Here is a 15,777-nt window from a genome sequence, read left to right as displayed (position 1 = left end):
TGGGAGACTGTTTCAGGGGGAGTGGACGTGGACTACAGGAGACCCCAGTGGCTGTGCCTATTGCAAATAGGTATACCCTCTTGGGAACTGTCGGGGCAGAAGACGTTTCCAGTCTGAGTGGCGGACCTGTTGGCAAGGATACTCGACAGGGGAGACCGAAGTCTGGAAGAGCCGTAGTGGTCGGTGACTCCATAGTCCGAGGGACGGACAGAAGATTCTGTGGCAGCAGGAGGGACTTGAGGATGGTCTGTTGCCTCCCTGGTGCCAGGGTTCAACACATCACAGACCGGCTTCAGAAAATCCTAGTGAGGGAAGGCGATCAACCTGAAGTCGTTGTGCACGTGGGCACGAATGACGTCGGGCGGAAGAGGAAGGAGGTGCTACAGCGGGAGTTTAGAGAGTTGGGAAAAACACTGAGAAGTAGGACGTCGAAGGTGGTTATCTCTGGACTGCTACCGGTACCTCGTGCTGGTGAGGCCAGGAACAGAGAGATAGAGGGTATGAATTTATGGCTGAGGGACTGGTGCAGAGAGCAGGTATTTAGATTTCTGGACCACTGGGATCTCTTCTGGGCTAGGGGTGACTTGTACAAAAGGGACGGGTTGCATCTTAACAGCAGGGGGACAAACATTCTGGCAGGCAGGTTTGCTAGTGTGACACCTGTGGCTTTAAACTAAGTAGTGGGGGGGGAGGGGTTAACAAATTGTGAATATGAAGATGAGGTAAAAGGGAATACAGGAGATATTGCAAAAGACTCTCGGAAGAATGGGAACAGAAGTTCTAGAGGGGAAAAGAAATTAAGGGCAGGGCCAATTGTGAACGATGTGAGAGGGGAGGTAAATACAGAAGTTAAAGTGTTGTACTTAAATGCGCGTAGTATAAAAAATAAAGTGGATGAGCTTGAGGCTCAGTTAGTCATGGGCAAGTATGATGTTGTAGGGATCACTGAGACATGGCTACAAGAGGACCAGGGCTGGGAACTGAATATTCAGGGGTACACAACGTATAGAAAAGACAGACAGGTGGGCAGAGGGGGTGGGGTTGCTCTGATGGTAAGGAATGATATTCATTCCCTTGCAAGGGGTGACATAGAATCAGGAGATGTTGAATCAGTATGGATAGAAATGAGAAATTGTAAGGGTAAAAAGACCCTAATGGGAGTTATCTATAGGCCCCCAAACAGTAGCCTCGACATAGGGTGCAAGTTGAATCAGGAGATAAAATTGGCGTGTCAAAAATGTAATGCTACGGTGGTTATGGGAGATTTCAACATGCAGGTAGACTGGGAAAATCAGGTTGGAAACGGACCCCAGGAAAGAGAGTTTGTAGAGTGCCTTCGAGATGGATTCTTAGAACAGCTTGTATTGGAGCCTACCAGGGAGAAGGCAATTCTGGATTTAGTGTCGTGTAATGATCCTGATCTGATAAGGGGACTAGAGGTAAAAGAGCCATTAGGAGGCAGTGATCACAACATGATAAGTTTTACTCTGCAAATGGAAAGGCAGAAGGGAAAATCGGAAGTGTCGGTATTACAGTATAGCAAAGGGGATTACAGAGGCATGAGGCGGGAGCTGGCCAAAATTGACTGGAAGGAGGCCCTAGCAGGGAAGACGGTAGAACAGCAATGGCAGGTATTCCTGGGAATAATGCAGAGGTTGCAGGATCAATTTATTCCAAAGAGGTGGAAAGACTCTAAGGGGAGTAAGAGACACCTGTGGCTGACAAGGGAAGTCAGGGACAGCATAAAAATTAAGGAGAGGAAGTATAACATAGCAAACAAGAGTGGGAAGACAGAGGATTGGGACTCTTTTAAAGAGCAACAAAAGTTAACTAAAAAGGCAATACGGGGAGAAAAGATGAGGTACGAGGGTAAACTAGCCAATAATATAAAGGAGGATAGTAAAAGTTTTTTTAGGTACGTGAAGAGGAAAAAAATAGTCAAGGCAAATGTGGGTCCCTTGAAGACAGAAGCAGGGGAATTTATTATGGGGAACAAAGAAATGGCAGACGAGTTAAACCGTTACTTTGGATCTGTCTTCACTGAGGAAGATACACACAATCTCCCAAATGTTCTAGGGGCCGGAGAACCTAGGGTGATGGAGGAACTGAAGGAAATCCACATTAGGCAGGAAATGGTTTTGGGTAGACTGATGGGACTGAAGGCTGATAAATCCCCAGGGCCTGATGGTCTGCATCCCAGAGTACTTAAGGAGGTGGCTCTAGAAATAGTGGAAGCATTGGAGATCATTTTTCAATGTTCTATAGATTCAGGATCAGTTCCTGTGGATTGGAGGATAGCAAATGTTATCCCACTTTTTAAAAAAGGAGGGAGAGAGAAAACGGGTAATTATAGACCAGTTAGTCTGACATCAGTGGTGGGGAAGATGCTGGAGTCAATTATAAAAGACGAAATTGCTGAGCATTTGGATAGCAGTAACAGGATCATTCCGAGTCAGCATGGATTTACGAAGGGGAAATCATGCTTGACAAATCTACTGGAATTTTTTGAGGATGTAACTAGGAAAATTGACAAGGGAGAGTCAGTGGATGTGGTGTACCTCGACTTTCAGAAAGCCTTCGACAAGGTCCCACATAGGAGATTAGTGGGCAAAATTAGGGCACATGGTATTGGGGGTAGGGTACTGACATGGATAGAAAATTGGTTGACAGACAGAAAGCAAAGAGTGGGGATAAATGGGTCCCTTTCGGAATGGCAGGCAGTGACCAGTGGGGTACCGCAAGGTTCGGTGCTGGGACCCCAGCTATTTACGATATACATTAATGACTTAGACGAAGGGATTAAAAGTACCATTAGCAAATTTGCAGATGATACTAAGTTGGGGGGTAGTGTGAATTGTGAAGAAGATGCAATAAGGCTGCAGGGTGACTTGGACAGGTTGTGTGAGTGGGCGGATACATGGCAGATGCAGTTTAATGTAGATATGTGTGAGGTTATTCACTTTGGAAGTAAGAATAGAAAGGCAGATTATTATCTGAATGGTGTCAAGTTAGGAGGAGGGGGAGTTCAACGAGATCTGGGTGTCCTAGTGCATCAGTCAATGAAAGGAAGCATGCAGGTACAGCAGGCAGTGAAGAAAGCCAATGGAATGTTGGCCTTCGTAACAAGAGGAGTTGAGTATAGGAGCAAAGAGGTCCTTCTACAGTTGTACCGGGCCCTGGTGAGACCGCACCTGGAGTACTGTGTGCAGTTTTGGTCTCCAAATTTGAGGAAGGATATTCTTGCTATGGAGGGCGTGCAGCGTAGGTTCACTAGGTTAATTCCTGGAATGGCGGGACTGTCGTATGTTGAAAGGCTGGAGCGATTGGGCTTGTATACACTGGAATTTAGAAGGATGAGGGGGGATCTTATTGAAACATATAAGATAATTAGGGGATTGGACACATTAGAGGCAGATAACATGTTCCCAATGTTGGGGGAGTCCAGAACAAGGGGCCACAGTTTAAGAATAAGGGGTAGGCCATTTAGAACGGAGATGAGGAAGAACTTTTTCAGTCAGAGGGTGGTGAAGGTGTGGAATTCTCTGCCTCAGAAGGCAGTGGAGGCCAGTTCGTTGGATGCTTTCAAGAGAGAGCTGGATAGAGCTCTTAAGGATAGCGGAGTGAGGGGGTATGGGGAGAAGGCAGGAACGGGGTACTGATTGAGAGTGATCAGCCATGATCGCATTGAATGGCGGTGCTGGCTCGAAGGGCTGAATGGCCTACTCCTGCACCTATTGTCTATTGTCTATTGACCAGCGATCTCCGCAGATTAACGGTATCCTATATACACTAGGGACAATTTACAATTTTTACCGAAGCCAATTAACCTACAAACCTGCACATCTTTGGAATGTAGAAGAAAACCGGAATATCCGGAGAAAACACACGCGGTCACGGGGAGAATGTACAAACTCTGTACCGACAGCACCCGTAGTTAGGATCGAACCCAGGTCTCTGGCGCTGTAATGCAGCAACTTAACCTCTGTGCCACTGTGCCGCCCATTGAGAGGAATAAGGTCATAAGGTCATAAGTAATAGGAGCAGAATTAGGCCATTCGGCCCATCAAGTCTACTCCGCCATTCAATCATGGCTGATCTATCTCTCCCTCCTAACTCCATTCTCCTGCCTTCTCCCCATTACCCCTGACGCTCGTACTAATCAAGAATCTATTTATCTCCACCTTAAAAGTATCCATTGACTTGGCCTCCACAGCCTTCTGAATGAGAGGGTTACTGAGGGGAATGGCCACCGAGATCCTTGCACAGCCTGCTGTCTCCCTTAACCTTTCCTGGTGGTCACCCAACTATCTGCCACCTGCACCATGGGTGCAACCACCTCACTAAACCTCCTGTCAATTATGCTCTCAGCATCCCAGATGATCCAGAGATGAAACGTGTGACATGCCTTAAAGCATGACGTTGTTCAAGGTGCTTTGTATTTTTTTTATAGTAGCATTTCTCCACGTGGTCAGTCAGGAGCTGCAGTTGGACACACTTCCCAAAGGTGCAGCCACACGAGGACACTGGAAGTCTCCCTGATCTCCCATATCCTGCAGGACAAACATAACACTGTCCTAAATGCTGCCCTGACTACACCAAGTCTGAAGACTACAGTTAGCCGTTGTCCCAAGCTCAGTCTGGTGAATGGGCTGGATCCAAACATCGTCCGTCCATTTCCCTCCATAGAGGCTGCCTGACCCGCTGAGTTCCTCCAGCACTTTGTGTTCTGTTCAAGATTCCAGCATGTGTAACCCTGGAATTCCTTCCCTAAATCTTCATTCTCGTCCCTCTACGATGCATTTCAAAACCTACCTCTTTCAAATAGGATTGTGTTCATCTTTCCTTGACAGTGATAAAACATGCAACGTGCTTTAAGGTGTGACGCTGTCTAAGGTGTGACGCTGTCAAAGGTGCCACGTAATCTTTTTTTGTCATGAAGTAGCACTTCTCCACACCACAACCATAAATATATGTGAATTAATCTTTGCTTTTTGCACAATTTGATGTATTTCTTACCTTGTCCCTCAGGTAATTCTCAATTTGCCTTGGTGTCAAATTGCAATTGGAGACGATAGAACTGGTCCTGCAGAAAAAAAAGGAAAATTGATCAACAGACATTATTGGGAAATAAATACAGATACTTTATAAAAGGGTATACTGGTCCAACATGGTTTAATTAAATATATTCTGCATTACCAGGAACAATACCTGTGCTATGTATTGGATGTGGTAGGTGAGCAGTTTAGTTTAGTTTAGTTTAGACATACAGTGTGGAACCTGGCCTACAGAGTCCACGCCGACCGGCGATCATCCCATACACTACTAGTACTATCCCACACACTAGGGACCATTTACAATTCCACCACGCCAATTAGCCTACAAACCTGTACGTCTTTGGAGTGTGGAATGAAAACCGGAGCTCCCGGAGAAAACCCACGCAGGTTACGGGGAGAACGTACAAACTCCACACAGACAGCACCCGTAGTCAGGATCAAGTCCGGGTCTCTGGCGCTGTGAGGCAGCAACTCTACCGCTGCACCACCGTGCTGTCGGTACCCTTACATAATCTGGTTGATTGCTTTCTTACCAAAGAATCCAACATTGAAATCATGCATGAAGTGAAATAGGAAATAAACAATTAAAAAACCCCACCTTAAATGTGAAAACTTTAAAAAGCTGTGTTTAAAACACATATTTTTAAAACTCTTCCTTTCACTTCAGATCTCCTACATCAACAGCCGAGAGCAAAAACCAATAAATAAAAACTTCCATGACTTTCAGAACGTGACTGGAAAAAATGTTTAAATATTTCCTTCCCCACTGTATAATCAGATATTGAACTAAATCAGAAAATATTAGTAAAGCACGCATTTAAAAGACATATTTAAGGCAATTCCAATAATCTACTGCAACGTTTTACATGTTCTTTCATATTGGCCACAAATTGGTCAAGTGTGACTAATATATTAGCTTGATTGAGGTAACATTAGATAATGAAAAGATAATTGGAGGAAACAAAATGATTTTGATCTTTTCATGTATGAAATACTGTACTTAATATGATCACTATGGTTGTGGAAAGCTATCAGAGTCCAAACAAAAAAGGGTTTCCGCCTCATCCCCACAAAACCAGCAAACCACCGGTGTCAAACGAATAAGGCATGCTGATACATTAGTCCAATAGACATTAGTCCATTAGAGATTAGTCCGGTACATTAGTCCAATAGACGAGATAGGAAAAAGGCCTAGCCCAGAGCTACCTGTAACAATCTTTGCAACAAGCAACAGTGTCCCCGAAAGAAAGTAAATAGAATGGATTGGAATTTCTGATAGAAATTGACTATAATACTGATCACAAAAGTAATACTAAACCTGTCACTCAGCCACTATATTTCTCATTTAGAATAAACAGCACCCTATCACCAAAACACCATCCTGCAACTGGTCCAAAACGCCGTAGCGAGACTCCTGACGGGTACCCGTAAAAGGGACCACATCACCCCGATTCTGGCCTCTCTCCACTGGCTCCCTGTACGGTACAGAATCAACTTCAAGCTCCTCCTATTCACGTATAAAGCCCTAAATGGACACTCCCCCCCCTACATCAAAAATCTTCTAACCCCCCTCTCTAACTCCAGGTCCCTCAGATCGGCCGACTTGGGGCTATTCACTATCCCGCGGTCTAGGCTTAAACTCAGGGGTGACCGCGCTTTTGCGGTTGCAGCTCCTAGACTGTGGAACAGCATCCCTCTCCCGATCAGAACTGCCCCCTCCATCGACTCCTTTAAGTCCAGGCTCAAAACATATTTCTACTCCCTAGCGTTTGAGGCTCATTGAGGAGGCGCTGTGAACTGTTTGCGTACTACTGTATGTTTTCATTTTTTTTTCTATTGGAACCTAATCAAATGTACAGCACTTTGGTCAACGTGGGTTGTTTTTAAATGTGCTATACAAATAAAATTGACTTGATTTGACTATGAAGGTGGTGTTCAATTTTTACTTTAAAAGTTTACTGAAAATGAGCTTTTTCGAGTTACAGAACATCTGCTTAGAGAATAGTGCAACCCTCTTAAATGATTTGTGATAGTACTCTCTTCCCTCTACCTTAGCCCCTGAATCATAAATGTTGTACATGAAAAAGCATCATCTATATAACATTGAAGGTTCAATTAATAAATTCACTGCTGAATATAGAATGGATTCACACAGAGCAGGAAAATCTCAAGTACTACATCTCAATTTTCTCACCTAGTTGATCTCACCTGGAGTGTAGGCAAGGCAATTGACTGGACTTCCAATTTACCCGACTGGGAAAAGATTCGGGCTCACACTCACAAAAGGCTAGTAAAAGCTGTGTGAGTATTATCGGTTCTTTTTTAAACAGCAATACATCATGCGATCAAAAAAAAAAGGAATCAAGAAGAACCATCAAGATAAGTGAATTTTCAGATGCTGCCTATGCTTGGAACATTATCGTTAAAAAGCTCATTGTGTTCAGGGTGATAGAAGGGAGAAAGTTTGCTGGAGGACTTCTGGAAAATCGATTTCATTATTGCACATCCAACACACTCACAATTTCTTGGCGATCCTTAATTCAGATGATAGAAAAGCTAATGCACCCAATGTAGGATACCATCAAGCTGTTAGCTATAAACTTGTAGGTATCAATCTTTTGCTTAAAGCCTGCAGTATCGACCTCTTAGACACAAAAACTCAGCGGGTCAGGCAGCATCTCTGGACAACAGGAATAGGTGGCGTTTTAGGTCGAGACGCTTCTTCAAACTCTTCCTTTCACTTCAGATCTCCTTTATCAACTGCCCAGAGCAAAATCTAATAAATCTGGGTGCCATAAATCAGCATCTGCGTATAGAAAGGTTTGGTGTGTGTGCCATTCAACAGATTGATGAAGGGTATAAAGTCAAAATGTTGGAAAATAGTGTTTTCATTTTACAGAGATCTGGTAACTTGCCATTTCTTTTCAGTGTTTCTCTATTGCTAGTTCAACTTTTCAGTTTATATCTTTATTTTTTAATTTCAGTACAAACCTGCTGTTTGCCCTTCTTATTTGGGATTCATCAGGCGAACAAAACTTCTCCAAAAATACCGTGTAAGGCACTGTCCCATCACTGTTGATCGGAATCTTAAAAAAAGTAAATGATATACTTTGTCATAAAGAACGCCAGAATGACTGATACTTCAACTGTTCCTAAAACAAATGGAGCTACTGGAGAATGAATGGTTCACTTTTGCGGATTGGATCAAGTATTTTAAAGTGCCTGATGCTCTAATAATGAAGTTCATTATTCTACATTTTATACCATCCAAGTAATATTGAGAATCATCTTCATTTCTACAATCTTTCAAAATGTGCTTCCTTATCTGCAAAACTTAGATACGTTTCGTTTTTTATCATAGTGACAGATACATTTCCATGTTAATAAATTCCCTCAAACCAGCAGATAATGGATATATCTTATCTAAAGTATTACACTGATGTTGATTGGCAATGTGATAGTTAGGCAAGGACAGTTATCGTTCATTCCTAATCATTTTGAGAAGGGATGGTAACTTTTTTCGTGAGCCTCTGCAGTTCAAGCAATGGAGATATTCTCACAATACGATTTGGATTGGAAGTTGCAGGATCTTGACATAGCAATTCAGGAGGTTATTTAGTTTGGTTGTGCTTGCTAACTTTGGCAGTTGAGGTGATGGATGTTCTCTTCAAGAAGCCTTGACAAGTTGGTGTAGACTTTTGTTTTATCTTTTGAGCAATTAGTCATTTTAATGACATATCATAAATGGGTAGAGAGGGCGTGCCTTAGAAGGCAACGTATGCATGAAGAAGTGCAAGGGAATACATTTTTTCAGAAATCCTGGGAGATAAGGGAAAGAAAGTAAATGTGCAGTAGCATCTCTAACTAATTTAGGGAAAGACAAAAAGAATGAGACCAAAAAATTGAAGACACGAAGAAATGCCTGTTAACAAGATGAACAAGATGTTGGAGATACAGTGCGGAAGCAGGCTGTAATGGCAGTGTCTAGACCTTCTCAAAGTCCAACTTCGATAGCCATTACTGCTCTGGGATGTGGTGGAGATATAGCTTACGCACACACCGCACTCTGAGATAGCAAAAACAAATCTTCCACATTGGTCTTTATTAAGGTAGCACAAATCAAAAGAATAATTCATAGCTTATCGTTCTTATCAACTGCTTCCTCTTCAAACAACACAGTCATTGCCGCATGGTCATTACGGGGCGGTCGTTACCGTGTGGTTATCGTGTGGTCGTTGCCGCGTGGTCGTTGTGGTCGTTGCCGCGTGGTCGTTGTGGTCGTTGCCGCGTGGTCGTTACCGCGTTGTCGTTGTGGTCATTACCGCGTGGTCATTACCACGTGGTCGATGCGGCGTGGTCGTTGCCGCGTGGTCGTTGTGGTCATTGCCGCGTGGTCGTTGTGGTCGTTGCCGTGTAGTCGTTGTGGTCGTTGCCGCGTGGTCATTGTGGTCGTTGCCGCGTGGTCGTTGTGGTCGTTGCCGCGTGGTCGTTGTGGTCATTGCCGCGTGGTCGTTGTGGTCGTTGCCGCGTGGTCGTTACCGCGTTGTCGTTGTGGTCATTACCGCGTCATTGCCGCGTGGTCATTGCCGCGTGGTCGTTGCCGCGTGGTTGCTGCCGCGTGGTCGCTGCCGCGTGGTCGTTGTGGTCATTGCCGCGTGGTCGTTGTGGTCGTTGCCGCGTGGTCATTGTGGTCGTTGCCGCGTGGTCGTTGTGGTCGTTGCCGCATGGTCGTTGTGGTCGTTGCCGCGTGGTCGTTGCCGCGTGGTCATTGTGGTCGTTGCCGTGTGGTCGTTGTGGTTGTTACCGCGTGGTCGTTACCGCGTTGTCGTTGTGGTCATTACCGCGTGGTCATTACCGCATGGTCATTACCGCGTGGTCATTACCGCGTGGTCGTTGCGTCGTGGTCGTTGCCGCGTGGTCGTTGCCGCGTGGTCGTTGCCGCGTGGTCGTTTGGGTCGTTGCCGCATGGTCATTGTGGTCGTTGCCGCGTGGCCGTTGCCGCGTGGTCGTTGTGGTCGTTGCCGCGTGGCCGTTGCCGCGTGGTCGTTGTGGTTGTTGTGGTCGTTGTGGCCGTTGCCGCGTGGTCGTTGTGGTCGTTGCCGCGTGGTCGTTGTGGTCGTTGCCGCGTGGTCGTTGCCGCGTGGTCGTTGTGGTCGTTGTGGTCGTTGCCGCGTGGTCGTTGTGGTCGTTGCCGCGTGGCCGTTGCCGCGTGGTCGTTGCCGCGTGGCCGTTGCTGCGTGGTCGTTGTGGCTGTTGCCGCGTGGTAATTGTGGTCGTTACCGCGTGGTCGTTGTGGTCATTACCGCGTGGTCGTTGTGGTCGTTACCGCGTGGTCGTTGTGGTCATTACCGCGTGGTCGTTGTGGTCGTTACCGCGTGGTCGTTGTGGTCATTACCGCGTGGTCGTTGTGGTCATTACCGCGTGGTCGTTGTGGTCATTACTGCGTGGTCGTTGTGGTCATTACCGCGTGGTCGTTGTGGTCATTACCGCGTGGTCGTTGTGGTCATTACCGCGTGGTCGTTGTGGTCATTACCGCGTGGTCGTTGTGGTCGTTACCGCGTGGTCGTTGTGGTCGTTACTGTGTGGTCATTACCGTATGGCTAAAAAACTGTTTTCTCTCCATCCTCCGAGACTAAACTGACCCCCAATCTCTGTGGCTACGTTAGCCTCCTCAGATGTAGACACGCCCCATTACGTATCAAATCACACCCACAAGCATGCATAAAAGACAAAAACTAGAAATATTAAACATGGCCATTATATAATAAGAGTAACTCATTTAAGCGTAAATGGCTCCTACACAGGCTCTTCGGGCCACTGATTCCATGCTGATTAGTGATCACCCCGTCTATTAGCACCATCCTATACACTAGGGACAATTTACAATTTTACCGATGCCAATTAATCTACAAACTTGCGTGTCTTTGGAGTGTAGGAGGAAACCGGAGCATCTGGAGAAAACTACCCACAAGATTTTGCAAAAATATTGGGAATACCAATTTTTAAAAATTCAATAATTTCAAAGGAAGCAGGATATATTTCGGACAGGTAATTCTCTGTCATCTCAACCCCATTCAATATGGTGGACAACCATTTCCAGTTATCCAGGAGTGATTGAGAAGAATAATGATAATCGCAGTGGTAAAATTCAACAGCTGGTGAGATATTGAGACTTCAGGCTTTTAATTCAATTACCTTTGCAAGTAGATCCTGAAATTGTTTCGAGTTAAGAGGCAGCAAAAACCTTTCAATCACTTTTCGGAATTCGCCTTTGGTGACGGCCATGTTCCGATCTTTGTCAATAGTTTCAAAAGCTCTTCTCAAGTCATTTTGCTTTTCCCTGGCTCGCTGACAAAGAATGTGCGCGATTTTTGTGATAGAACTGCTTGCATTCAAGTCAGAGTTCAACGAACCTAAGAAATTAAAATTAAAATTAAATTTAAATAGAAAAAACGCCAAAGTTGAATAAATGATAAGTATGGAAAACCCCCCCACAGAAAATGCCAGAAGCACACAGTAAGTCAAGCAACACTTATGGAAAGAAAATATAGTCTACGTAAAAAGTCAATGACCTTTTTTCCAGAATTAAGCGAAAATTCCAAATGTTATAAGTTGCAAAGGAAGAAGGGTGGAGAAAATAATGGATGTGTTTGTGAAAGGATGGAGACCAAATGAGATTGAATTGGGGTAAGTGGTTATTAGAAACTGGAGAATTCAATGCTCCTAATGAAGATAGACATAAAAAGCTGGAGTAACTCAGCGGGTCAGACAGCATCCCTGGAGAAAAGGAAGAGTTGATTTATCGGGTCGAGTCCCTTCTTCAGACTGGTCATGCTGTTGGGGTGCACGCTGCACAAGCAGAAGAGGAGGTACTGTTCTTCCAGTTTGCATGTGGCCTCACTTAGGCAACAGAAGAGGCCAAGAAGAGAAAGGATGATGTGGGAATGGAAAGGGGAGTGACAATGGGGAATTAAAGGGCATCTTCAGTAGTCCTTGGCAGATAGAGCTCATGCTGGGTGAATAAGAAAATAACTGCAGATGCTGGTACAAATCAAAGGTATTTATTCACAAAATGCTGGAGTAACTAAGCAGGTCAGGCAGCATCTCAGGAGAGAAGGAATGGGCGACGTTTTGGGTCGAGACCCTTCTTCAGACTGGGTGCATGGTCACCTATTCTACACTTGATCTCGCTGATCCATTTAGTTGTCATTTCCCTCGCCAGCTTACTTTTAATCAGATCCCACACCTTTGTCTTCTCCACTTAACAGCTCCAGCCTTGCTAGAATCTCTATCCTTCTCATCTGCCGATCAATATCTCCTTATTTGGATCCAACTATCACTTGCCAGTGATAGGCACAAAATGCTGGAGTAACTCAGCGGGTCAGGCAGCATCTCTGGAGTCAAGGTATAGGTGATGTTTTGGGTCGAGACCCTTTTTTCAGACTGAGAGTCAGAGGAAGGGGAAACGAGAGCTTAGTAAGGTACACAGAACAAACGAATGAAAGAGATGCAAAAAAACAATGAGGATTATGGGAAGGTGGAGCCCACAATGGCCCATTGTTGGCTGTGGGGTAGGTGATAACGAGTTGTACAGACAGTGAATGTCAACAGAACGATAGTGAAACATTTGCGAAGACCTTTATTTTTTGCTAAAAATGACAACCCGACTATGTAAAACCAGTACAGTGGCCTCATTGACACAAAGACAAAAATATTGCTCATTTGGTTCTAACACGAGAATGAAGCAGTCAAATCCAACAATAAAAAGCCTAATGAAAAAAGTGGTGGCCTTTTCATGTGAGACCCATTCCGTTCTAAAGGGGATCAAAGCCCTGCTGACTGGTTAGCACGCAACAAAAAGCTTTTCACTGTACCTCGGTGCACGTGACAATAAACTCAACTCAACTGAACTGTAGGCTGCAAAGTCCCACGTGAAGTAAATTTTTATGTCTGGCTCCTAAAAGACGTGCGCGCAAAACACAAGACAGCCTGCAACTAAATGCTAATTACCTATTGCATTCAGGCACAAAGTCGCAGAGGAGTTGGTGCAGGAAATGGGGGGATAAAAACTAATTTTACAAAAAGCGATTATGATGCTCGTCACTAGAAAGTTTGTTCCTGGTTCATATTCATATGTTTACAAGTGAGTGGAGCAGAATTAGGCCATTTGGCCCATCAGGCCTACTCCGCCATTCAATCATGGTTGATCTATCCCTCCGTCCTAACCCCTTCTCCCCATAACCCCTGACGTTCTGACCAATAAAGATATTACGGTCATTCTGGATGCATTGAGATTTATTTTACCTGGAGCTGATTTCAGAGAGGCTCGACTACTGCAACTACGCCATAAAAGCTTCTCCGGTGACGACTGGGGTCTGGGAGTCAGTGGGATACCACGGGACTCCAAATAGATGGAGCCGAGGTCTGGGGTGGAGCCGACCATCTTCTTAACTCACTCGTCTAGGAATCAAAGAGAAATCCATATTTAGAACTCAGCTCGGTAGAATGCCAACCTGCAGGTACGAATCATCCATTTTACTGAGCTGCAAAGCCCAAATAGTAATGTGGAGGAAGGAACTGCAGATGCTGGTTTAAACCAAGGATAGACACAAAACGCTGGAGTAACTCAGCGGGTCAGACAGCATCTCTGGAGAGAAGGGTTTCGACTCGAAACGTCACCCATTCCTTCTCTCCAGAGATGCTGTCTGACCTGCTGAGTTACTCTAACCTTTTGGCTCATTCTCTCCCCATGTCCTCCCCAGAGAGTTGACCCTCTCCCCAGTACTTGTCCTGCACTCTCTCCGGGGGTGACCCCACTCCACTCTCCCCCTGTGTCTGTGTCTATCTCTCTCTCTCTCTCCCCTGTACCTCTCTTGCTCTCTCTCTTTCTCTCTCCCTCCCCTGTACCTCTCTCTCTCTCCCCGCACTCCACTCTCCCCTGTACCTCTCTCTCCCTGTACTCTCTCTCCCCTGTACCTCTCTCCCCGTACTCTCTCTCCCGTACCTCTCTTTCTCAGTCTCTCCCCGTGCCTCTCTCTCTCTCTCCTTACCTCCCTCTCTCTCTCCCTGTACTCTCTCTCCCCTGTACCTCTCTCCCTGTACTCTCTCTCCCCTGTACCTCTCTCCCTGTACTCTCTCTCCCCTGTACCTCTCTCCCTGTACTCTCTCCCCTGTACCTCTCTCCCCCTGTACTCTCTCTCTCTCCCCTGTACCTCTCTCCCTGTACTCTCTCTCCCCTGTACCTCTCTCCCCCTGTACTCTCTCTCTCTCCCCTGTACCTCTCTCCCTGTACTCTCTCTCCCCTGTACCTCTCTCCCTGTACTCTCTCTCCCCTGTACCTCTCTCCCTGTACTCTCTCTCCCCTGTACCTCTCTCCCCCTGTACTCTCTCTCTCTCCCCTGTACCTCTCTCCCTGTACTCTCTCTCCCCTGTACCTCTCTCCCCCTGTACTCTCTCTCCCCTGTACCTCTCTCCCCCTGTACCTCTCTCCCCTGTACCTCTCCCCCTGTACTCTCTCTCCCCTGTACCTCTCTCCCCCTGTACCTCTCTCCCCTGTACCTCTCCCCCTGTACTCTCTCTCCCCTGTACCTCTCTCCCCCTGTACTCTCTCTCCCCTGTACCTCTCTCCCTGTACTCTCTCTCCCCTGTACCTCTCTCCCTGTACTCTCTCTCCCCTGTACCTCTCTCCCCCTGTACTCTCTCTCTCTCCCCTGTACCTCTCTCCCTGTACTCTCTCTCCCCTGTACCTCTCTCCCCCTGTACTCTCTCTCCCCTGTACCTCTCCCCCTGTACTCTCTCTCCCCTGTACCTCTCTCCCCCTGTACTCTCTCTCCCCTGTACCTCTCTCCCTGTACTCTCTCTCTCCTTACCTCCCTCTCTCTCCCTGTACTCTCTCTCCCCTGTACCTCTCTCCCCCTGTACTCTCTCTCCCCTGTACCTCTCTCCCTGTACTCTCTCTCTCCCACTCTCTCCCCCTGTACCACTCTCCCCTGTGCCTCTCGCTCTCCCTGTATTCTCTCCCCTGTACCTCTCTCTCCCCCCCCGTACCTGTCTCTATGTCCCCGGGCCTGTCGCTGTCGGTGTCCGGACGCGTCTGGTTGCCGAGCGACCCTGTTGCTAGCCGCGCTCGCCAGCGCGCCGTTCATTGGCCGCCATGGCCCGGCAGCAAGAACACCCCCCATTGGCCGGGGCTGGGGAGAGGGGGAGGGGCTGAGAGGCGGGCCGGGAAAGGGGAGAGGCTGGAGACAGGGGGAGGGGCTGGGGAGAAGCTGGGGAGGGGCCTGGGAGAGGGGGAGGGGCCGGAGAGAGGGGCTGGGGAGGTGGAGGGGCTAGAGGGGGCGGGGCTGCGGATAGGGGAGGGGCTGGGGAGCAGGAGAGGGGCTGGAGGGGGCAGAGGCTAGGGAGAGCAGTTGGGGGTGGGGCTGGGGGACTGTGGGAGGGGCTGGGGAAAGGGGAGGGGCTGGGTAAAGGGGAGGGGCTGGGGAAAGGGGAGGGGCTGGGGAGGAGGAGGGGGGAGGAGATGGTGACCAATGTTTACTCATGTTGGGTCTGTTGCTGTGAGTAGCAAGGACTCCATGCAGACCTACAATGCATCTGTGTTAATTTCTTCATACGCCTTGCCTCAAAAACATTGCCCGTCTCCGTCCATCCCTCTCCTCCACAGCTGCAGAAACCCTCATCCACGCCTTCATCACCTCCCGTCTGGACTACTGCAACAGCCTCC

At 47.0% G+C, this 15,777-nt stretch overlaps 1 protein-coding gene across 1 annotated transcript in view; it reads right to left on the bottom strand.

The window, feature by feature from the left end:
- efcab6 (EF-hand calcium binding domain 6) overlaps positions 1–15,140 on the bottom strand; it is a 61,481-nt gene extending 46,341 nt beyond the window's left edge. The window contains exons 1-5 of the mRNA XM_078416503.1: positions 15,102–15,140; positions 13,359–13,514; positions 11,250–11,467; positions 8,046–8,140; positions 5,017–5,083 (exon numbers count right to left, since the gene is read on the bottom strand). Of these exons, the coding sequence (XP_078272629.1) occupies positions 5,017–5,083; positions 8,046–8,140; positions 11,250–11,467; positions 13,359–13,497 (519 nt within the window). The 5' untranslated portion in view covers positions 13,498–13,514; positions 15,102–15,140. The remainder of the gene's footprint in view (positions 1–5,016; positions 5,084–8,045; positions 8,141–11,249; positions 11,468–13,358; positions 13,515–15,101) is intronic.
- Positions 15,141–15,777: the final 637 nt, after the last annotated feature.

The sequence above is a fragment of the Rhinoraja longicauda genome, chromosome 20 (assembly GCF_053455715.1).
Source record: "Rhinoraja longicauda isolate Sanriku21f chromosome 20, sRhiLon1.1, whole genome shotgun sequence".
NCBI classification, from domain to species: domain Eukaryota; kingdom Metazoa; phylum Chordata; class Chondrichthyes; order Rajiformes; family Arhynchobatidae; genus Rhinoraja; species Rhinoraja longicauda.
The sequence above is the reverse complement of the archived record's forward strand: the minus strand, read 5'-3'. Positions and strand labels throughout refer to the sequence as shown.